This window comes from Cetorhinus maximus, chromosome 2 (genome assembly GCF_964194155.1).
Source record: "Cetorhinus maximus chromosome 2, sCetMax3.hap1.1, whole genome shotgun sequence".
NCBI lineage: Eukaryota > Metazoa > Chordata > Chondrichthyes > Lamniformes > Cetorhinidae > Cetorhinus > Cetorhinus maximus.
Genome location: NC_135880.1, coordinates 164170543 through 164195912, shown reverse-complemented (window position 1 = coordinate 164195912; position 25370 = coordinate 164170543). Strand labels below are relative to the sequence as shown.

The 25370-nt window shown below is 42.5% G+C and overlaps 1 protein-coding gene across 2 annotated transcripts in view; it reads left to right on the top strand.

Annotated features, from left to right (window-relative positions):
- Positions 1-25370, top strand: part of uhrf2 (ubiquitin like with PHD and ring finger domains 2) — a 165119-nt gene that overhangs the window by 76333 nt on the left and 63416 nt on the right. For both annotated transcript variants that reach the window (XM_078570566.1, XM_078570567.1), the window contains exon 4: positions 12074-12292. In XM_078570566.1, coding sequence (XP_078426692.1) covers positions 12074-12292 — 219 coding nt within the window. The remainder of the gene's footprint in view (positions 1-12073; positions 12293-25370) is intronic.

Sequence of the window (25370 nt, the reverse complement as noted above, 5' to 3'; positions counted from 1 at the left end):
ATTGATACAATCCTTTGTGTGTTTATGGTGACAACTTCCGAGATGCCTGCTGTAATTCCAATTGTTGGTAGGCATGACTCAAATCTAACTTCATGTAAGCTGTTCCACCTGCCAGCTTTGCATATAAATCTTCTATTTTAGGTGTGGGTGTCTATCCAATTTTGCCACTTTACTAATGTTAATATATAGCCCCCACATATTCTAATGCTTCGGTCAGGTTTGAGAATAGGTACAGTTGGAGCTGCCCACTCTGAAAATTGTACTGGTTGTATGAATCGCAGTTTTTCTAATCTGTCCAGTTCGGCATCTACCTTATCCCGCGTTTCATAGAGTACAGGTCTTGCCTTCATGAATCTTGGTGTTGCCTCTGGATCTACATGGATTTTTTGCTTGTAACCCCTCAATTTTTCCAAGTTCTTCCTTGAAAACTGGGCGTATTTTTGTAATAGCTGTGATAACCCATTGGTTCTTAGTTGGCAGATTTCAGTCCATTCCAATTTAATTTCTTTCAGCCAGTTTTGACCGAGGAGACTAGGTCCCTCGCCTGCTAACACCATCAAGGGTAATCTCACTGTTTGACCTTCATAGTTTACTGTGTTTTACATATGCCCTTGACTTGTATGTCTTCTCTTGTGTAAGTTCTTAATTTTTCATCAGTTCCTTCTAAATTCAACTTACATTCTCCATGATTCAGGGTATTTGAATGTATGCTCCCCACTCACTCACCGTAGTGGCTGCAGCGGTATTCCCTTCCATTCTGAGAAACTTCTCATTCAGTCTCATGGTTACATAGGCCCTGTTTTTCCTACCTTTTAAATTATACAGTGAATAGATGTCAGCATCTATTACTTCAGGCTTTTCAATGCTGTTTATCTCAATGGGTTTTTGCTTTTGTCTGAAAGTCTGCCTGATACCTCTGTCACTATTATGTCATGTTTTTGCTGCAAAGTTTTTCTTTGTAATTTGTCTGCTAGCGACGGCTGCTTCCACTTTGAAACAAAGGTCTGCACTTTTACGCTCTTTTTGGTTAAGGCTCCATGCCCAACATGGAGGACGGTGCCATTTTGCGCGGCTCAAATGGCTTCCAAGTCTTGCACTGCACCTTCCATTGCCAGAGCAATTTCCAATGCCTTCTGAAAACCTAGATTTGATTCAGCCAACAATCTCTTCTGAATCCCATTTTCATTTATTGCAGACACCAAACAATCTCTAAGCATAACCCCCCCCCCCAGCTCTAAAAGGTTCACAAAATCATCAAAACTTTTCAGGTTTGGGGCACTGGGCACCAACAGATTCTGAATTAGTCCGTATGTCTTACTCCCACAAGTGGACAGAAGGATCGCACGTCTCTTCTCCCCCGCAATGTCGTTTGCCTGGAGGAAGAACATGAGGTATTCAACATAGTGAGACCAGTCCTCGGAGGTTGGATTGAAAGGCTCCACTCGTCCAAATTGTAGCATGCTCTGAGGGGGTTACTACAACACTCGGAAGGAAATTTTCTTTTACTTACAACGACCGTGCAAGGTACGGATTTCGGTTCTTCTGATTTCCTTTTTTTTTTCTTTTTATCCTGTATTTTTACTGTGGCTTTTCGTGCTTTTACTCATCGCCAGTTTGTTGGATCCAGTGTCCTTGCTTTGTTGGGGCTAAAGGATCCGGGCTGCACGCTTTTTTCGGGGTGACTGATTTGGTACAGAGACAGAAAACATCCAGAGATCATTGTTAGAATAAACACATGCTGTTTACTTACAAACTAAACTCCACAGCTATGCTTGTGTGCTCACAACATAAAACTCTATCTTCACTCATCAGTGACTAACTCAAGACTCTGCACATAAAGATAGCTCATGCTGCTCTGCTATTGTGTATTAATGATCATGTGACCTTACATGACAATGCTTGTCTTTAAAGGTGTATTACATATCAGATTACTACACACGTGCATGCACTTTCTATTGGGAATGGAAATATTGGCTCACATTTCTCTTACTCTACAGCCCACCGCAGGTCCTTGTGACCGCCTCTACCGTTGCTCTGGTTGAGATTGTCAAACTCTGGGAACGCTGCAGATTGAACCCTCCACTAAACTGCTCTGGCTTTCAATATTTTATTTTAGTCAGTGCAGAGAAATAGACAACATGTTTGATCCACTCAGGAGGAAGACCTTCATGATTTATTCATGAGTCATTGTTTTCATTTCTTATGCAAGATTCTTATTCTCGCTCACTCACTCACCTTTTCCAGAACGGCTTTATCCAATTCAGGGTCACAGGGCATCGGAGCCTACCCCGACAGGCAATGGGCGCTAGGCGCCAGGATGGGACGCCAGTCCATCACAGGGCGCACACTTGCACGCACACATACAGACATACACAAGGGTGGACAATTTACCGTAGCCAATCCACTTAACCAGCACATCTTTGGATGTTGGGAGGAAACCAGAGCACTCGGCGGAAACCCACACGGACACAGGGAGAACATGCAAACTCCACGCGGACAGACACAGGGGTCAGAATCTAACCCAAGCGAATCTTATTCTATTGTTCTTATAGTTGTTGTTTAATAATGCTCACCTTGATTAGTCATGGTCCCCGAAGGTTATGTTCAATCCATCTTGAATACATCAGTATCAACCTTACGGTATGTGTTTGGACAAAATCTGTCTGCTTCTGATTCATATTTGGAAGTGTCAAGTAACCTTCCTGAACCACATTGAAGGGACTCATTGTATTTTTTTTGAGAAACTATGTTCCAGCTGTATGTATCAATTACTTATGTGGAAAAGCAGTCAAGAACTGGTCTGTTAACCACCGTGTGCGTGTGTATGAATGCACAAGTTTGTGTGAACTCTGGTACATAGCAAGTATTGTGCCACGCGCTTGTGACCTATTAATTAAAAAATAAATCCTGGTGCGCTGGATGTCTGACGTATACAAGTCCATCACTTTGCTTGACCCTTCAAATCAAGCTATCAAGAAACCTACACATGGGAAAGTTCTCTCTTAATTCTCAGGAGTGCACGCATTGTGCACCTGCTTACCCGAGTCTGAAGAGACTTAGGCACAAATCACCAGAACTTTGGTGAACGCCAGATCTGTAAAGGGGTGCTGCTGGAATACAATGAGCTTAAACCATGTAATGTACCACTAAACAATTCCTGGTAAGCTTCGTATTGCTTGCTTGGCTTTGACCATTACATGTTTGGATTATCTGGAGTCTAATGGGAAGAGACCCAGTCCCTAGTGACAAATTTGTCCCTCCCATGTTCCATCACTGAGTGAAAGACTGATTGTTTAAGAACACCATGGAATTCTGCAGCTCCCTTGGGTCCAATTCTAATAACGGAGTCTTACCATAGCGTTATAAAATCAGAAAAAGCTAGAAACATTTACTAGGTCAGGCAGAGAGAGGTACGAAGTTAACATTTTACGCCTGTGAACTTTCATCAGAACTGTTCTAATGAAACGTTAGAATCCTGAAACATTAGCGCTGGGCTGGATTTTACAGGGGAGGCAGAAGGCTCGCACCCCCGACTAAAACGTTCGGAAACCGACTGGCGAAAAAAATGTCTGCACTGCAGCAATAATGCACTGCGGGCGACAACAACAAGGAAAGTGTGGGACTTCTGCCCCTGGAGCTGCTGGGCCAATCTAATTAGCCGACAGCTCTTGCAGTCTTGGCAGTGCCAGAACTCAGTGGGCGCTGCCAGGGCTGCAAGCAGGCCCAGGATGAAGGCCCCAATGGATCCCAGACTCGGGTAAGTCAGGGGTATTGGGTGGGGAGGAATCGGGCAACTTTAGGGAAGGGGGGCTGGGGATATGGGTTTTGCAGTGCAGTTGGCAGCAATGGGGGTGGGGGGTGGGTTTTGCAGTGCAGGCATGGAGGAAAGAAGTGGGGGGCTACTATCTTCGGGGTGGGGTGCCCTCGATGCGCAAAGGGCACCCCCATGATGATAGTACCCTCCCATTCCTGCCCTTTTTAAAACCTCTTTGAAAGAATGGGCCACCCACTCCCACCTGCCTGCCCACATCAACCATATTATGGCCGCAAAATATTGGAGCCAAAGCCTATTAACCGTTAATTATTTGTTTACATAAGGTGGACGGGCTTCCGATTATGGTACCTGTCTGCGCCCCCCCCCCCCCCCACACACACACACACACACACACACACACACATTTATTATGGAGGGCATCTCAGGGCTGGCGAGAATATGGTAGGCTTGCCGCCCCCTCATATTTTACATGCCACCCCCACCAAAAATACACCCTTGCCAGGTGGTGGGAGTGGGGGCCTAAAATCCAGCCCTCTTTTTGTCCACAGATGCTGCCTGACCAGCTGAGTGTTTCTAGCATTTTCTGCTTTTGTTTCAGATTTCCAGCATCTTGCAGTATTTTGCTCTTGTATCACCATGAGGTTGATTTTCCCCCCATTCATGGCAAGAGGATACAACAGGGCTGATGTCCTGCCTCCCTGCAACTACTTTTGTTTTTGGCCGTTAATAATCTTGTTCCTGGATCACGCACGTGAGCCAAATTAAGCACGCTTAGTGCTTCTGGAACAAAATAAAGAGACTTTTTTTTTCCAGACATGTCCTCTCCGCTGAAAGCTCAAAACTACCTTGAAACTTCACTGTCATTGAAGAAAGACTAGAGAATGTTCTTCCCCTTTTTCAACACTATCCTGAAGAATTGTCCCCAGGCTGAAGTTGGCACCCATCACATTCTCCAGGTTGCAATATAAATTAGTAATTGAGGTGGACGACCCGTTTATTTGCCCGATCATACCTTTCGCGAACTTCTCTTGAGTCATGAGAGCCATGCTGTCAAACTTGAGGCCACCCAGCACTGTATTCCTCTGATTAGCCTGACTTGAAAATGGTGGGTAGCAGCGTTGCCTCTTTTTTTTTTGGAGCGCTTGGGCGATTTATTCAAGTGCACGGCCCCTGTAAATGTTTTTGCATGGCTGTGCACACACGGTAATTTGAAGGAGCTGACTTGTGTGCGGCCTGCCCGGGGACTTGAGGGCTGCTGTGTGGCTGCTCAGCTTAGTGGGAACATTGGTGGGTAGAGTTCACGCGATCGCTAGGTGAGTCCACCAACAATGCAATACCTGTAGTGCCCACAGTGCTTCCTGAAACACCTGGGACAGGCTCCAGCTCCATTCACTACAATGCCATCCAACACAACATTGATAATGATATTGAATAGGGTGGGTGACCTTGCAATTCACCGCCTTTCAGAGTGAGAGAGAGGTTCGATGACTTTAATGTGCCCAGTTACAGACTTTGGAAAAGGGCTGTTTCTCCCTGATAAAATCTGAAATCTGATCGTGCACCGCCAAAGCTTCCAGCTTCTTTATTCATGAAGGCTGCACAAGGATCTACAAAAAAAATCAGTGAAATAATATAATTGGATTTGCTCTGAAAGATGCAGAGATCCAAAATCTTGTCTAAAATTACCACTTATTTTGCACGTTTTCATAGGGGAGAAACCGGTTGGGTTTTCCTGATTGCTCCAGAGGATTCGGCATCACTGCCAAAACAAGTTAAAGCATCATCTTAAGAGACTCTGATATCAGCGAGAAACTGCAGTAATTTTCATGCTCAACTGGGAACCACTATCTTAATCAAAATCATAACCATACTCTTAAATTATTAAGGGGTGTGTGCCTCAAATAGAATCCTATTAATTGGCCTTGAAATGGCGGCTCCCAAGTGAGTTGTTCTTCAAGACCATTGCCGTTCCCCACCCCTCAAATGGACTGACAGTTAAGAATTTGGTAGAAGTACAATTAATACCCATCAAGCTGTGAAAGCTCTGTAAGTCATCTGCCTTCAGCTGGATAGGTGAGATGGGCTGAGCCGCTTGTCCACTAAAATTTATGCAACTGGCTTGAAAATAAGCAGATCATTGAAGTATTTCAGTTACAGCTACCATTAATGCAGATACATTTTCATACTGTGTTTAATTCATGTACGCATTTAACTCCATTGTGAACTCAAATGATTCTTGCAGGTCTGTGAATCATAGTAGAATCACAGAATATCACAGTGCAGAAGAGGCCCATCGGCCCATTGAGTCTGCACCGACACATGAGAAACACCTGACCTACGTACCTAATCCCATTTACCAGCACTTGGCCCATAGCTTTGAATGTTATGACGTGCCAAGTGCTCATCCAGGTACTTTTTAAAGGATGTGAATCTATTTGTTGGAATGCAAAGATAGCCCCTGACTTCTCCACTCCTTCGTCTTAAACCCCTCTACCCTGCCTCCTTAATCCTCACCTCCAACAACAAGTGCAGGGAGCTCATGGACTTTGCCACTTAAATTGAAACCATCTGATCAGCTGCCTCTAACTTCCCTCATTTTCCCAACCCATCATGTCAAACTTCTCCTTAGTTTTTCTCCTTCGTTTTCTTTAAAGCATTATTAACCTGCAGTTCTACTTTTAGTGATTATTGTATTTGTATTCCCAGACTCCTTTTGTTCCTCTACCCCATTTGGATGCTTATCTTCCAAGTAATATTTTCCCTCCTTACCTATCAAAATGTAATACCTCGCGCATGATGAACTTAATTTGCCAAATATATGACTCTTCCGCAAGTTCATTAATGCCTTTCGTTGCAGTCATCCTCAGTATTGACTATTCCTAAAATCCAAAAAATTTGGAAATTGTGTTTTTGTTTCGAAAGCCTATATCGTCAATATAAATTGTGAACAAGAGTGGACTTGGCCTCTGGGATGCCATTTTTGCCATCCTGAACAACTACCCTTTACCCCTAACCAGTTTTCTATCTTGCAGCCAGCAAGATATCCATTCTGATCCTTGCCCCCTGACTCCGGATTGTGTGTCTGTTTTTCAGCAGCCTGTGTCCTCATTAGAGAGCATTGTGTTACGGGAGTGAGTGATCTGAAATCCCAACTGCCCTCACTGTTGAGAACTAAACTTGACAGCAGTGTCCTGCTCACAGTGCACAAGAGATTGAAAAACAATTAAAAGTCTGTTTAATATTATAAAGTTAGCAGAATTAATTGAGAATCCAGTTCATTGTACTCAGAATCTTTGTTTAGATTTTTCTGGAGCTTTTTGATGAGTTTGGCATTTTATGAAGTGCACCAAGGCCACAATAGATTTGATTTTTTAGTTCCTTCAGTGCAGAGCAGACATTAATGTAAAAATGAAAAATTCATTGCGTTTGTTTAATAGCTATGGACTCTATCTTGGTATTACAGTAAATCACTGTAGAATCATCAAACTGCCACACAACATCCATTATCGTCAGACATTTGTTCTAGTTTGGGGTTGACTGTGTACGATTTCCTTGTTGCCTCTATCTAAGCCCAAACGTTACAAACTCTACAAATGGATAAGATGGGGCCTAAGATACCAAGTCTGCTGCTACTGGTCCATTCAATGTCAATGGTGGAACTAATGCTGCTCCATCTGTTTTGCAGCAGAATATTCTCCTTGCTACTCATTTGGGGAAATTGCAGCCACCTGATGGGACTGATCTGATTGTTGTAAATGGGGAATTTGGTGTTCGTGTGGTGTGTACAGAATTGCATTGTACTTGATTTGGGACCCAAATATGAATGTTATAGTTGGGGATTTGTCCTAAGCAAGTGCATTGCAAATTGGAAATGCTCAGCAGCTTTGGCAGCACCTAGGGAGAGAGAAAAACAGAGTTAACATTCCAGGTCAGTGACCAGTTCTTGACAAAAGGTCATCGACCAGAAACATTGACTGTTTCTTTCTCCACAGATGTTGCCTGACCTGCTGAGTATTTTTCCAGCACCTTCTGTTGTTTCAGCTTTGCAACATGCGCAGCATTTTGCTCAATTGGGTTGCTAGAATTAACAAAATTCAGAGAAGAAGTGGACTTCAGATGCTAAAGAATTTCTGAAGCCAGTTAAAATTTTTTAATTTGTATTCCACCTCCGTTTTCTTTCCATTATAAAAGAAAATCAATTTGGTACTGAATCCAGTCTTTCAGTGCTGCCGACTTTATCTGCTCAGAGAAGTGAGACCATTTGCAGCAAATTTCTACCCATGCCTGCATTGTTAATTAACCTGGTGCGGTTACGCTGGTGTATATCAAACCTTGAATTGAGGAGATAGTATTCAATTGTTGCTCCCAATTAGGACAATAATTGATTACTTGTGCAATTCTTTTTCAACTTTAAATTAGTTTTCTTGGAGAAGCATTTGAGATTAAAACATTCTTCTTTCATGTATTCGTGGAAACAAGACCTGAATGACTTGTTTATTTTTCCCTTTTTATCATTAATTTAGAAATATTCTTCACTTTTTGGAATACTTTGAGGGTAAGGGTGTTGCCTAGCAGGAAGGGAAGAGGGAACTCTTCTCCAGTCAAATGAAAGCTTTATTTCTTTACCTTATTAAAAATCCTGCCCTCAGCCCCCACTCCACTCCCTGGGCTGCCTGACCAGTAATGTAACAACAAACAGGGGTCGGTGCTGCCAGTTAGCCTTACTCTATAAATAGAGGCACGACAGCAATGTTGTCTATGTCCTGTAGTGAGAGAAAGCTCTCAGGATTTTAGACACTTGACTTGTGGTATGGCTTATGCAAGTGTCTTTCTTTAGCATTGTTTAGGCCCACAACCCTGTCTGTTGTCTTCGTGGAGGAGAGAACGGAGTTTTGACTATCCCTAGGTATCCTGAATTGGCATACCCAAATGGCTTGCTCAGCCACTTTGGAAGACAGTGAAGAATCAAATCGGAGTACGGGATTAGATTCATATATGGGCCTGACTGGGTAAGATTTCCTTTTCTCAGGGATACTGGTGAACAAGATTTTTCTGACAATCATGATCACCAGCTTTTTATTTCCATTTTTCTTTAAATGAACTCCACTGAAATGGTCAAACCATGATTGGATTTGAACTTGTTCTTTGGATTACTTGTCCAGTATTAAAACCCCTACTCTACTTGCTTGTCAACCGTTACTTAAAACTATAGGCCCTATATTTCAACTTAGCCCTTTTGAGTTGTTCTGTGGCAGCTAGGATAGCCCTGTTTCCTATCACATTCTGTTACTTTCCCTGACTGACCAGCGCAAGAGGGGGGAAAGTGAAGAGAATGTTGGCCAGAGATATATGGAGCAGAGGGCTGTCAAATACCACAGGTGAAATCTGTTCTTGTGCTTCTTCAGTGGTCAGGGAGAATGATTTAAGCTGACATCAGCAGCCTTTAGCACCTAAGGAGAGCAGAGTGGAAGCAACATAGAGTGCATGTTGTGGAGTGGAGTACCATTTCCTGTTCGTATATAATTCTGTTTTTTCTGATCTTTTAATTTGTAGATTTGTCCACTTGGATGCAAGCAACTGTGGCTTTATGTAACTGTTTGGACTTAAAATATTAGACCAGGAGTAGGCCATTCATTCCCTCAAGTCTGTTCTGCCACTCATTTTGATTACAGCTGATGTGTACCTTAACTCCATTTACGCACTTTTATTCCATCTCCCTTGATAATCTTACTAACAAAGATTTCAACAACTTCAGTCTTTAAAATTTCAAATAGCCCAGCATTTTGTGGAGGAGAGTTACAGTTTTCCAAGATGCTTTCTGTGGGAAAAATTGGTTCTTGGTTTCACAGCTAAATGGCAAAGCTCTAATTTTTAAATTTGTACTCCCTTGTGTTGGATTCCCCACATGAGTAAGTCGTTTCTCCGTATCAGCCTTAACAAACCCCTTAATCATTTCAATACCTCGATTAGCTCACCTCCCAAACTTCTAAACTTGAGGGAATAAAGTCACATTTTTGCAGCTGTTCCTCAGAACTTAACCCTTGGTATCATTCTGGTGAATCTAACACTGTACCCTGTCAAGACCATTATAGACTTTCCCGAGGTTCAGATCCCAAAACTGATCACAGTGTTCCAGATGGAGTCTGATCCAGGATCGGAACGATTAAAGCATCACTTCTTCAATTTTGTATTCCAAGCCTCTTGAGATAAAGGTCAGAATTTTCTTGGCCTTTTGTACACGAGCTCTTAGTGATCGATGTACACAGACACCTCAATCCCTTTGCTCCCCACATAGCTCCTATTTTCTCATTCAGAAAATAGTGTGATTTATCTTTCTTGGCTACACAGTGGTTAGCACTTTTACCGAAATTGAAATCCAGGTGCCGCCGTTTCGCCCGCTCACTTAGTCTCTCTGCACCCCTTTATAAATTCCCACTCCCACCTTCACAACTTACTGTGTCTCCTGAATTAGTGCCATCTGCAAACTTGGAAGATACAACTCTCTATTCCTTCGCCAAGTTAGTTTAAAAAGCTGTAGTCATGCCTGGGGAACACAGTTTGTCACATCCCACTAATCAGAGAAACTAGCCCCTTATCCTTAACAAAAACAAAAACACCTGGAAAAACTCAGCAGGTCTGACAGCATCTGCGGAGAGGAACACAGTTAATGTTTCGAGTCCGTATGACTCTTCAACGGAACTAAGGAAAAATAGAAAAGAAGTAAAACCTTTATCCTTAACCTGCCTTTCACCTTTCAACCAAGTACCAACCCACATCAACAGGATATTTTCAATTCGAAGTGCGCTCATTTTTGCTAAAAATCTATTGTAAAGGATGTTACCGAATATGCTCTGGAAATCAATAGCCGTAACATCAGTATCCACCATGTTAACAACCCAAAATAAAACCATCAACTAAATTACTCAGACTTGACAACCCTGCCCCTCCCCAAGCAAATCACGAATGCTTGCCGTGTCTCCAGTCAGTCACTCAGTCTCTGACAATAGGATCCAGCTACTTTCCCACAATTGATGTTGAACTGAAAAACCTGTCGTTGTCCAGTCCAAATGCACACTCTCTGAATCTAGAGAGCTTTCGAAAACTATGACGAATGCATCTGCAATTTACTGACCCTATTTCCTTTAACACCCCTGGGATGAAACCATCACGTCTTGGAGATTTGTCTATTTTAAAATAAAGTCCCATTATTTTATGTATTGCCATTTTAAAAAAATGTACCAAATCCACAAAGTTTGCACTAAAATTACCATGGAGCTTGTTTCCACTGGGCATCAATATTTACACGTTGTAAAATGTGGCAGTTTGAGGGAAAGACGGTTTTGCCCAACAGTGTTTTTAAATGAATGGAATGGGAAAAACAAAGTGAACTATAATAAATACAGAAATTCCTGGAAATAGTCAGCAGGTCAGGCAGCATCTGTGGGGAGAAACAGAGTTAACATTTCACGTCAGTGACCTTTCAACAAACTAAGTGAACTAAAGTTGGATTAGTTGCTGATTAGCATAATGTTCTAACCTCTTGGTCCTTGGGGGTTTGCAGAAGAGGACGCTTTATTTAATCTTGGGGATAATCTGTTTAAAGAAAATGGTTATAGTGGGTTATGTGATGCAAGAAAAGCTTTGCCCGAAAACATTGGTATCAAGATGTGTAACCACAGCATTTCCTTTGAAAATTCTCTTGGACAAGCGTGGTCTCACCAAAATTTCAAAGTTCTATAAGGTAGATTGATTGGGACGTGATCTGTTAACTCGAGGACCTTTGCCCTTGGGACTTTGATAGCCGTGACCATTATTTACAGTTTCAGAGATTTTCTTAAGTTGGTCAGCATCTTTGTTCCAACTGGGTTGGGACTGATGCACTGTTGTAGGATGTTAAGGGTGGTTTTGAGTTTTGTATCACTATGGAATTTTTCAACTTTCAGCTGGTATATGTACCTTTGGGGCACTTTGCAGGTTAGAATGACTGCATACAGACACGCTGGTTAACATTTATCCATTGTCATGTGGCTAATTCACTGTATGGGATATTCTATCTTCTGGTTGACTTGCAACAACATTACATTTCCAATTTATAGGAATGATCAGATAAGCTATATTATCTTTTAACATTGCTGTTTTAATAAACCAAGAGAAATTTTCAAATGAACTATATATTTGGCTTGATGAGTTTAGACATTCATGTTTTAAGGAAGAAAGTAGTTTTTTTTTATTGTTTACTCTTGGTCTGGAAATTTGAATTTTGTGTTTAACATTTTGTTTTTCTCTCCCTGTCTCCAGTTATCCAGAGAACGGTATAGTGGGAATGTGTGCAGAAAATGTTCGGCCACGAGCTAGGACAGTTTTGAAGTGGGATCAGCTTCAAATAGGACAAGCTGTGATGGTAAATTACAATTTGGAGATACCAGAGGAACGTGGTTTCTGGTTTGATGCAGAAGTTACCGCTCTGAAGGAGACATCAAGGACAAATAAAGAAATCTTTGTTAAAATTCTTTTGGGGTAAGCATTCGTTGGCATGCAGTGCAGAATGTTTACGTTTGCTGTGAATATGGATTATAAAACAGTGGTGCTTTCATACTATCTGCTGCATTATAACGGAGGATATCGTGTCTGTGAGTATGATAAAACTTATATCAATAAGAGTAAGACAGCGCAATGAAAGATCACTTCACTGTTTTAATTCTGTGATGCACTACTGTTAGCTTGTATCTCACTTTTTTTATAAAAAAAAGGAAAACTACACATTATAAGGAATAAACAAAATGTTTCACCCTAGCCCAGCGAGATTGTTTCTGCACTAACAGTAACAGTTAAGGGCAAGCCCAAATGCTGGGAAGATTAAAAGATCAACCATCTGATGGAAAGGTTATCAACCCAGCTTGCAGATAGAATAGTGTAAGATTTGGTACGTCTGACTTAAGGATGTACATGCATCTACTCCATCTATTTAATGCAAGCAGCTAACTCAATTTATTGCATGATCAACTGATTACCTGTCTGCTTGCAGATCCTAATGTCAGATAAGTATCAACTGTAATTTCATCTGAGTTGAAATGTGGGCAATATGTGTCTGCTGTCTTATAATATTCAATTATGGCACTGAATGCATAGGTAAAGTTAGACTTTATGAAATAACCCCCAGTCGTTTGATTGGAATGGAGAAATGTCTTGTAATCTAAATGTCGGGACAGGACAATAACCTGTAGTGTCTTTGCTCATTCTATAACATTTACAGCCAGAGTCGTACGCTGAAATAAGTGCTGTAATTTTGTCCACAGGCTCAGTGCCTTTTTTTTTTAATTTTGAGAAGTATTTTGTGACATTTGTGAGAAGGCGCCCAAAAAAAATCCAGAAAGCTTTGTGGCTGATGCTATTCATTTCTATCAAGGGTTTAATCAGTTGCAGAGATCAGTGCATGCCTTATGACTACAACAACACAAAAGCACAGTACTGCTGCTGCTGGGAGTCCGAAATAAAAACAGAAAATGCTGGATGTATGCAGCAAGTCGGGCACCACCTATGGAGAGAGAAATAAAGTTAACGCTTTAGGCTGATGACCATTTAATTGCATTACCATCACTGAATCCCCCACTGCCAACATCCTGGGGGCTATCATTGACCAGGAACTGAACTAGACAAGCCATATAAATATTGTAAAAATACAAGTAACATTTGCTCCACACAAGTGTCAGGCAATGACCATCTCCAACATGAGAGAATCTTAATTATCGCCCCTTGACATTCAGTGGCATTATCATCGCTGAATCCCCCAGTTATCAACATCCTGGGACTTACCATTGACCAAAAACTGAACTGGACTAGCCATGTAAATACTGTGGCTACAAGAACAGGTCAGAGGCAAGGAATCCTGCAGTGTGTAACTCACTTCCTGACTCCCCAGAGCCTGTCCAGCACCTACAAGGCACAAGTCAGGAGTGTGATGGAATACTCCCCACTTGTCTGGATGAGTGCAGCTCCCACAACACTCAAGAAGCTTGACATTATCCAGGACAAAGCAGTCCACTTGATTGGCACCCCATCTGCAAACAGTCACTCCCCTCACCACTGACGGACAGTAGCTGCAGTGTGTACCATTTATAAGATGCACTGCAGAAACTCACCAAGGCTCCTTAGACATCACCTTCCAAACCCACAATCACTACCATCTAGAAGGACAAGGGCAGCAGATAGATGGAAACACCACCACCTGGAAGTTCCCCTCCAAGATACTCACCATTCTGACTTGGAAATATACCGCCATTCCTTCATTGTCACCAGGTCAAAATCCTGGAACTCCCTACCTAACAGCACTGTGGTGTACCTACACCACATGGACTGCAACGGTTGAAGAAGGCAGCTCACCACCATCTTCTCGAGGGAAATTAGGGACAGGTAATAAATGCTGACCTAGTCATTGACACCCACATCCCATGAATGAATTTAAAAAAACCATGGTTACAAGAGCATGTCAGAGGCTGGGACTGTTGTGGCAAAGTGCACTGAGCACCATGGGAAAATTTTAACTTGGGGGTATTGGGGGGGGTGTTGGTTTCGGGCATGGGTGTTTGGTTAAACCACTGAAAAATGCTGACAGGTCGGAATCCCAAAAGGATCTCGACCACATAGGGTTTCAAGACGAGAGGAAAACCCTTGTGGAGCTGTCAGGTCGCTTATTTAAATAATCAATTAATTGAGTCTTTAACCCTGAAACTGGCCTTACCGGCTAGTGAACCAGTTTCTCGAGTTGTGTGGAACTCGCCAGCATCAACTAGACGAGGCCAGAGTGGGGAGTCATTGATTAATGAAATTGATGGGCTAAAAAGTCTTTAATAGTGGAATTGCATAGCTGCTGCCCGTCTAGGGGAAATACTTGTGCTCACACTGCATTTGCTCTGAGTGTGTGCTTTCACTGCTTCAGAGGTGATTTCCAACACTTTGGAAGTCTCTTCACCTACCTTGAACTTGCTTCCCTTGATCTTAACTCCCTGTTGTCAGCCTTCACCAGCATGGGAGCAGCCTATTCAGCTCTACTTTGGACCTCTGAGGAAGAGCAGCACCAGTATCAGCTGCTTTCCGCTCAGCCACATGCTGGTACACAGGGCAGAAGGGGTGGACATAAAGATTCAGCTCTAAGGAGCTTATATCCACAGCCCACCCCCCACCCCGCTCCAAGAACAGAATCTCCAGCCAAGGATCAGCTTTCTGGAAATGGCTGAGCACCAGTGCCTCGTGAGGCTCAGGCTTTCACAGCAGGTCATCGCTAACATCTGTAACCTCCTGGAACAAAGCTTTTTCTCATTGGATCAGTTGGGTGTGCATTGTCATTGGTAGTCAAGGTGTGGCTTACCACTCCAGGGTCATTCCTGATTTTCTGTCTTTAGCTGGAGTTGTGTGCTCTCTTCTGCAAGACAAGAAAACCATTGTTATGAGTGTGAAAAATGGATTCTGTGGAGAGGAGGGGAGGACTTTTTGGAGGATGACTGAGAGGCATGAGTGTGAGATGGCACAAAGTTGAGGGTGAGTGTCAGTGTTGGTTGTTTAGGTAAGATGTGAGGAGCTGCCGTGAAAAAGGAATGAGTTGAACTATTGGTCTGAGGAGTGTTGTACAGAATAATGTTGAGATGTCAGCGTGTGGGGGTTGGCGCCTGAAAATGGGATGCCACTCATCTTTCCTGCCTTCCTGAGATAATTAAAGCTCTTGGGACCCTAGATGCAGGTTTGAAGGGCCACACTCTCCCTGTTCATTTCCTTACTCACTTCCATCCATACCTCATAGAAAAAACAGAATACTGCCAATGCTGGAAATACTCAGCAGGTCAGGTAGCATCTGTGGGGTGAGAAATATAGAGTTAACATTTCAGGTTGAGACCTTTAATCGGAACTGGGAAAAGTTAGAAATGTAATAGGGTTTGAACAAGGGGTGGCTGGGACAAGGACAAAAGGAAGGCCTGCGATGGGATGAAAGGCAGCAGAGATTGAATGATTGAAAGAGCTAGTCTTCCAGGCCCAAAGAGATTGATGATGGGGTAAGAAAAGAAACAAAAGATGTGCCTAGAACAGGTGTGCTGCTGACTAAAAGGGAAAAAAATGAAACAAACAGAAAGAGAAACAAAATGGGGGGACAGAGTTTTCGGTCTGAACTTGTTGAATTGAATGTTGAGGCCTGAGGCTGTGAAGTGCTTAATCAAAAGATGAGGTGCTGTTCCTTAACCTTATAATGAGTTTGAATGAAATGGTACAGCAGGCCAAGGACAGAGGTGTCAGCATGAGAACAAGGTGGGGAATTAAAATGACAGTTCACTGGAAGCTCTGGGTCAAAACGGAGACGTTCCACAAAGTGGTCAGACAATCTGTGTTTGGTCGCCCGATGTAGAGGAGACCACATTGTGAGCATTGAATATAGTGGACTGGATTGAAAGAAGTACGTGTAAATTGTGGCTTCACCTGGAATGAATGTTTGGAGCCTTGGATGGTGAGGCAAGAGGACGTAAAAAGGGCAGGCACTACATCTCCTGCGTTTACGTGGAAAGGTGTGGGAAGGGGACGGGGTGATTGAGGAGTGAAACCAGGGTATCACGGAAAGAACGATCTCTTTGAAAAGCTGAAAGTGGAGGGGAAGATATGAAGATATCGCAATTCCTGCACACGTTTTAAGGGCCTTCAGACTGTCCTGAGTTCAGCAAATACAAGAGAGATTGAAAATAATTGGAAGTTTGATGTTATATAATTCTGATTCAGTTAATTAGATCTAAAATTCAGATAAAAAGTAAATCGGGTTTAGAAATGGTAATGTTTATCTTATGCAGTTTTTGCTTTAAATATGTCACTTGAAGTAAATATTCCTCAACTGGAAACCTCAGAAGTGGCACCATACTGCTGTCCAATCACATTGTCGAAGTAAAACCACTGTTTCTCAAAGGTCATTTTTCTTTTTGTGCGCCTGCCACGGCTTGCAATGCATGTTTCAGAATGAAATCATGCTTGGCTGGTGGATGTGGGGAAGTTTCTACTCTCATTTGGCTTGGGCTGAAGATGTTCTGCTTTCCATGTCTGACATTCCTGTTTGCAGTGTTTCCTTTCGAGCTTGCTTGAACTTTTTACAACTAGACCCACCATTCTGATAAAATGATCAACAGCAGTGGATATAATACAAAGCCTTCCCTATCTCGACAGAGAGAAGTATGGGAAAATAAGACTAGCCTGGGAAATTTGGGAGAAGTGATAAAGGTGATATAGCTCTTTCAAAACACCATTGTCTTTCCTCACAAACTATGCCTCATCTCCCAAGCTTTTGAACATGTTGTTCCTTCCCACATTACACTTATCTCTCCTGTAGTCAGGAACAAATTGGCTCCAACCAGAATCTGTAGCATCTGAAGATGTTTAATTTTTTCCAGCTAATATTTAGGATGATGGAAGCCATTGACATAAAACTCTGGCATAAACTAGCCCCTCCCAACTGATGTAGTCCTGATAGTTAGTTGATGAAGAAACCAGAGCTTGTCTTTACTTGGAATAGATTTATTCACAGAGTGAAACATTTACAGGTATATATCTCCTGACTTCACTTTATTCCTGTGCCAGTAACTCTTTCGAGTTATCAACAGTCACAGATTGTAACTCTTTCGAGTACATTCACAGTTCTTGGTTTCCGGGAGTGGGACATGAACCCACAACCCTCTGATTCAAAGGCGAGGGTGCTATGAACTGAGCCACAGCTGACACCTCGTGCCAGTAAGTGTCTCTTTATATATGCTCAAATAAATATATAATCAATGCTGTCCACCTGTACATACTTAACCTCAATTGATATAATTAACACCCATCACTGACTCGCCTGGCTCAAAACCTCAGCATCTTGTTTGACCCTAAACTGAGTTTGCAACCATGTTTTCTGCATCAGAAAGGCTACCTACTTCCACCTCCAATTTCATGGCTGCCTCAGCCCATCTGCTGCTGAAACTCTTCATACTTTTGTCACATCCAGGCTCATTTTCTCCCAATGCTATCACTTGGCCAATTCCCAATTCTAATCCCTCCTCCTTTGTTCAGCCTCAGTTTTCCTGACTTGGTCCATTTTTCCACATTAAAGCTGCTATGCCAATACTTGTTGATGATGACCGTTCGATTTTATAAACAGCAAATAACAACTTTTAAAATAAAAGTGGGCATGCATCTGGCTAGCCACAGCTTGTTTGGCCTTTCTGATAGTTAGAACCTCTCAGTTCTGGTATCATCCGTGTAAAACTTCTTTGCCATTTCTCCAGTGTTCAAAAACCTTTATGGAGACCAGTGTGGTAGAACATTGGAAAAGTTAGAGTGCAGAAAGAGGGGCCAATCAGCCCATCGTGTCTGCGCCGGCCAAAAAGAGGAAAAAAGAAACTAGCCACTCATTTTAATCCCACTTTCTAGCACCTGGTCCGTAGCCTTGCAGGTTACAGCACTTCAGATGCAGATCCAGGTACCGTTTAAATGAATTGAGGGTTTCAGCTAATTTTTTCTGTCTAATCAAGGTTCTATATAAGTTTAACATAAGTTCCCTCTTTTTGAGTTTTATTCATCTAGAAATGAACCTGTGTTTTGTTTGCATTTTTATGCCTTTAACCAGCATTGCTACTTTGGTGATTTGGAAACATGTATCCCTGAATCCTTTTGCTCTTTTACCCCATTCAGACTCTTTAATTCCCAAGGAGCAAGTGGCCTCCTTATTGCCCCTACCAAAATACATCACCTCACATTTAAAATTTATTTACCATTTACACACCTAGTCTGCATATATATTAATGTCTTGCATTTTGCACTCTCTTCTGGATGGTTAGGTCTGGAAGTTTTGATATTGTGCTTCCGATTCCAGAGTCCAAATAATTTTTATAAATAGTGAACAGTTCATCAAGTTACAGTGCCCCTCACTGCCTGGTGAAATTATATGACATTGTCAGCAGACTCCAGGATCATTAAACAATAGGGGAACGGTAACATGATGAGTATGTTAGTGGAAGAGTAACCCAGAGGCCCAGCCCAATGCCCTGGAGACATGAGTTCAAATTCCACCGTGGCAGCTGGAGGAACTTAAATTTAATAAAATAATAGATCTGAAATAAAAAGTTAGTAATGGTTGAAACTGTCATGAAAACCCATCAGGTTCTCTAATGTCCTTCAGAAAATCTGCCTGGTAAGACCTACATGTGACTCCAGACCCACAGCAATGTGATTGACTCGTAACTGTCCTCTGAAATAGCCCAGCAAGCCACTCATCACCACCTTCTCAAGGGCAGTTAGGGATGGGCAATAAATGCTGGCCTTGTCAGTGAGGTTCATGCCCCAAGAATGAATTAAAACTTGCCTATGCACCTACTCCTTTACTTAGATCATATAAATCATAAACAGGTTGAAGGATATATATATATTTTAAAATGCTGGAAACCAATTAAATGGGTAGTGTGGAAATGATCTGTGAATGAGTAGCAGCACTTGCTAATGGTTTGCTGTGCACTGTTCCACTTTTATACAAGGGCATCACTTTAAATACATCACCTCACATTTAAAATTTATTTACCATTTACACACCTAGTCTGCATATATATTAATGTCTTGCATTTTGCACTCTCTTCTGGATGGTTAGGTCTGGAAGTTTTGATATTGTGCTTCCGATTCCAGAGTCCAAATAATTTTTATAAATAGTGAACAGTTCATCAAGTTACAGTGCCCCTCACTGCCTGGTGAAATTATATGACATTGTCAGCAGACTCCAGGATCATTAAACAATAGGGGAACGGTAACATGATGAGTATGTTAGTGAAATTAGGGTAGAGATAATCCGATTATAAGTAAGCTCTGTCAATTTATTTTTGCTTCTGTCTAGTGTCAGATCTGACCAGTGCATGCAATGCAATTTTAACTTTTTTTTATTTGCGGCATGATGCAAATAGAAACTTTTTATGCTAGACTACTTTGAATTACGTTGTTTTGCAGCTGGTTGTCAAAGCCGAGAATAGAAACTTTAATACTGATCGACGTGCCCTATTTACAGTGTAGAAGTTTGATGATGATGCTGCATCAAAATCTTACATTTTCAGCCTTCAGCAGAAATGGGCCTTAGTTGATTTTCTGTTTCATAGCCAAGCAGCTATTTTTTCCCAACCGTGGTCACTGACTTGAGTTGATTCTACAGTTGTAAAACTCTGCTGTGTTTGTTTTAGTTAAAAATCCATCAAATTATGCTATTTGAGAAAAATGAAATACTCAACGTATTTAAAAGAAAAACTGAGCATAATCTTGATCCATGTTTTAAAGCTTTTTGAGTGCCAATTTTATTTTATCCCACAATGGTATTAAGAAAAAATTCTGTATACGCCTTTGTGAATAGTTTCCATTCTGTTTTAATGTTCCATATTAGCGAATATTCATCTGGAGGAAATGGCAGAATTCAGTTGCATTCAATCGTGGCTGTCTGTTTAGGGAAAAAAGACAAATTAAATGGATCACTTTGAGCAATGCCAAAAATTATTGGGTGACTTGGATTCTACGTGAGTTGCAGTTTTCATTTGCCACATATTTGTATCAAGTTGCCCTTTAAATCAGCAACAGTTGGCTGAAATGGAAAGCCCGTGGACATCGGCTTGCATATTTCTTTTTGTTTACCTCAAATCTGTTTGGTGTTTTTTCTTTTGTCACCGTAGCAACTGCCAATTTGATTAGCCTACTGAAGTAGAAAGACCATAGTGTTTTGCCAAGCTGAATGGAAACTTGAAATGGGGTATGGGAGGAAGAGGGCGGATGCCTTGAAGCTCGAACATGTCGGTGTGGTTGAATTCATGAATGTGAATTGGGTTTTAATTTTACCTATTTTAAATCCATCCAAACCTAACATATATATTTTAGATTGCATATTCTAGCTTGTGTGTGTTCTCCCTCTTGCTCTCGCCCTTCTCCTGGAATTAAGGATGCATGGGGAGAAAGAAGATATACTCTGAGATCATTTAATTGACAAATCAAACTTAAATTGTGTGAGCCACTCTTCAAAGCTGCCTTCCTCGCTTGCAGGCACAGGCTTTTGTTCAAGAATGTTGCTGCTTAACAGTTCTAGACATATAAGCATTAAGAATTTTAAGCATTCCCTTTTATCTCTTTAAAACCTAAGGCAAGGCCCTTCTAATGGTATAAAACAACAAAAACAGATTTATTTTCCATGCCAAGAAAGTGCTTCATTTTTGAAACTGCCCCCTTAGTACACCTAGTATATCCAAATGTGATGACGCATGACTTATTTTTAATGTTTCACCTTGATGACTCAACACCTTTGGTGACACACTGCATTTTGCTTATGTTTTGAGATGTTTTAGTTTTAAGTGCCTCTCCCTTTGGATAGGAAGGTAGTATTTGCCATTGCAGGTGAACTTGCTCCGTTCCCAACCACCTTTGTAACTAAAATGCCTGCTCTCTCTTTGGAGAAGTTTCTACATCAGAAGTTGGATAAGCTGTGATTTTTTTTTGCAGTTCCATACTTCATGCCTCAGCATGGAGTGGCAGAGCAAGTGCTTTCTCATCCTAACATAATTTGTAACTTATTTTAATGAAGTGTGGTTAACTGATCCTCAATAGGCCTTAAAACCTCATTCTACTGAGGCAGTACCAAACTCATAACTTGGCTATGGCTTGGTACAGGCGAGTACTTTTCCCTGGGCAAACTGTGCCCACTTAGTCTGTCACCACTTGCTTAAATTAATTGAAGGCCACTTTGTTACTTCAAGCATTTGCACTCAATTCTCGCTTCGTTTGATTTTAAAGATGTGAAACATAAAATGTTTTTTTTAAATTGAAAGGTAGAATATAGCGAGAGTTGATATCAAGAGAAAATGGAAAACATAAACATTAATTATAAAAAGCAGAAAATGCTGGAAAGGACTCAGCAGATTAGGCAGCATTTGTGTAGGGGGAGAAAGAGTTAACGTTTCGGGCCTGTGACCTTGCTGAAACATTAACTATGGGTGGAATCGTCCGGCCCTGTTCACGGAAGTCATGTTGGGTGTGAGCCAAAGGCCAAAAATTGGTTTTACGCCATTGTGAAACCATATTTTGACTGTCTGCTCCACCTTCCAGTGGCGGGCCACATTTCCCCCTGCTGCAAGTCAGGAACCTAATTTCAATACCGTAGCATTTCATTATAAGCCCTACTCGCTGGAACAATCCCCCCCCCCCAAAAACGCTGGAACTGTATGTATGTGATGTGCACCTGGTGACCTGCACTTCACTTTGAGACTTTGAAGTTTATTTGCCTACTTCGGGCAGCACTTGTAGTCATCAGGGCCAGGCTTCACCAGCAGCACCATATCACTTTTAGAGGGGCTCACGGGCAGGTCTTTACATACCAGACCAGCCGTAAGGCGGGGATGGCTTTTCAACAGTTTCAGACCTAGGGCTTGCTTGAGGAAGGGGGAGAAGTAGTCTTGGGCAAGGGAAGAGGCTGCAGGGTGAGGACTGTACAGGGGAAGTGGGGTGTATGTGTGTGGGGACACACGTTGATCCGTACAAGTGCCCTCAAGATGGTGCAGGCTGAGGAGGCAGTCTCCATGGAAGATGAGGCCAGAGGGAGATGTGAGGGTGAGAGTGAGTGGTGATGACCCTTGAGCTGGCAGTGAGTGAGATGCCGGTGAATGTGCGATAGCTGTGTGTGTGTGTGAGTTTAGAGGGATAAGATGGTTGCCTTCCCCTGGCGGATGAAATAGTTCATCCTCCTGCACTGGATGTCCAACATCTTCTGTGCAGAGTTGACACTGACCACCACTGCCACCGCCACCCAAGCTGGATTGGTGAGATTGTTGGACCTCCAGTGGCCAGAGCAGGGTTGGAGGACATCACGGCGGCCCTCCAAAAGGCACTCTAGCAACTGGTTACTGAACTCTTCTTGGTTTTCAGGGCCATGTCTTCACTGGAGCAGCCCTGGGCTGCAAGCATTGAGAACTGTGCGCGCAGCTGCTGTTTAGATATGGCACCCAGAGTGAGGTATGGCGGGCGATTCAGAGGCCACCTGCTGGCAAGATGGCATGTTTCCTGTGGCTGCATAATTAATGAGGCGGGAAGTGAACAATGCAGTGCGACAACCCGTCATTGCAGTCGGCAAGTAAAACTATTCTTTTCACACCCGCTACTGCATTTAGTACAAATCTGGGACGATTCTGCCCTCTCTCTCTCTCTCTCTCTCTCTCTACCCCTCTCTCTACACAGATGTTGCCTAAGATGCTGTTTTTTTTTCTCCCCAGCACTTTTCGTTTTTATTTCAGATTTCCTGCATCCGTAGTATTCTGCTTTTTGATAAACATTGATGAACTATATACCAAGTTGGCTAGAATTTATACAAGGTGATTCGGTCTGTTGACATGCATTCAGTTAGAATTAGTTTCAAATTGCCAGCAACACTTGTTTTTGTCGTGCTGATAAGTTCCGTACAAAGTTAACTTGCCTGTGGAGATAAAAGCAAATGCAACAGGAGGTCAGATACTTGGCTCTGGTCAGTCAATTGATACAGTTCTGAAGGAACTGAAGATCCTGGAAACCAAGTTGCATCATTGAGAGTTATTGCAGCTCCCTTACAGCGATGACGCCATTATTGCCATTATTTGTGTCTACATTTGTGGATGTAATCAGTGTACGAAGTCACCCCCTGCCTGTTTAAAAGTATCCTTTTCTAAGTTAAGAGTTTCTATAACATAATCAGCAAAGGATCTCAAAGGTACTTGCCACGAAGTTCAACTTCATGAGGACACTATCTAATTGTGTTCACTATGCTAAAGGGAAATTGTAAAATATTGATTTGCTGTGATTTTCTGATTTGGATTGGTGCCAGCAGCCTTTCAAAAATATCATATTTACACATGGCTACATGACATGTTGTGAATGATTCACTTGCCTGTGGATGAACATAACTAAGTATGAGGGAAAACTTGATCAGTATGTTGCTAGATGTTAGTTTTGAGTGAGCTATGCGACCTTTTCAGTGATCAAAGGGATATAGGGTGAAATTTTAGCCCACCCCCAAGGCGTGTTTGGTGGTGGCGGTGGGGCATTTAATTGGCCAGTACCCTGCTGCCTTCCTACCTCTACCCTAATTAAGTCTGGGACATGAAGGCTCATGGACAGCTTTCAGACCCCGTCGCCCTTTAAGGCTCTTTAAGTGGGGATTTTTTGCCCACTTTAAGGCTTTATCCTGCCGTCGCTGGTATTCAACCAGCAGCAGGCAGGGGACTCGCCATGCAGGAACCCAGAAAAGCAAACCCTGTCGGGCTTGCTTGCGGACTTCTGGGTGGGGTCCCTTATTTAAAGGCACTCAGTGCTTGATCAAGGGGCCCGGCACCAGGAAGCTTGGGGGGTTGTGCTGAAAGCCCTCATGCTCTTGCTGCCGACCCCCACCACCCCGCTCCCGCCATCACTCACCTGTGGCCTCGGTCTCAGGTAGGTACATTACCAGAAGCAGCTACCCCCCCCCCCCCCCCAATGGCCCTGCCGAGCAATGCAGTGCTGCTGGCCTCGGTTGGCAGCTCTTGGGTGGGATTTTCATCCTTGGGGGGCCTTCCTGAAAGTAGGTGACGCTCTTGCTGGCTCTCCAACCAGCGGGCAAGACCCCTGTCACTTCCATTAATACCATCTATAGTCTGATGCCACTCATATTGCTGTAGATAGTGATCCATGATCCACCTGCAGGTTTTGTCACTATATTGTCTGTCTTAATACTCATTGCATGATGTGGTAAGCATGATCCAAGTTCACAATTGATCAAATTCTTGCACTTGAGAATAAAGTAACTGAATGGTGTTGAGCTGCCCCAGATGGTTTTGATAAGATCATATAAATGGTAGTGTCAAGCCCTGTTTTAGCACTGTTGTTGATAATTGCTCCATGCTGTTGTGCCTGAAGGTGCTTCACCTAATAGACTCACCACTACTTGGATTCACAAAAATGAATATGGCACAGAATTACATCTGTTTCTGCACACAGCAAGCAGGCAGGAAGTATCTCTTCAAACAAGACCCTTGCATCTGAATGCTGTAAACAAAAAAAAAAGTGGCATCCATAGTAATTGAGTGGAACACTTATCCTGTGCAGTGTTCTTTACAGCAAAAGGGAACAGTTCTGCTGGAATATGTGTGGTTAGCTCTCTGACATTGCACCATTGTTGACCAGTTATCCAGATTTTCTTTTTAGTTTGAAAGTATGTAAGGTGGTTACCATGATTACCAAACGCATCCGGTGTTTCAGAAAGAGGATTTTGAACTGCTGATGCATCTTGGCCGGCAGTTGCAACGTTTCATCCACAGGTGCCGAAGTGGCTTATCAGAGTTATGGGCTCTGAAATGCTGCTGGTTTAATGTGCCTGTGACAAACTTGTAGTGCTGAATGATGACCTGCAATGCAGTTTTTGGTGTTGCACATTGGTTTCACTGAGAACAATGTTGATCTTCCTCAAGACTATCACCATGACATCTTGAGAATAAGGTAAGCGTCGGCCTGGAATGCATTTTATACTCTTTCGAGTTATCAACAGTCACAGATTGCAACTCTTTGAGTACAATCACAGTTCTTG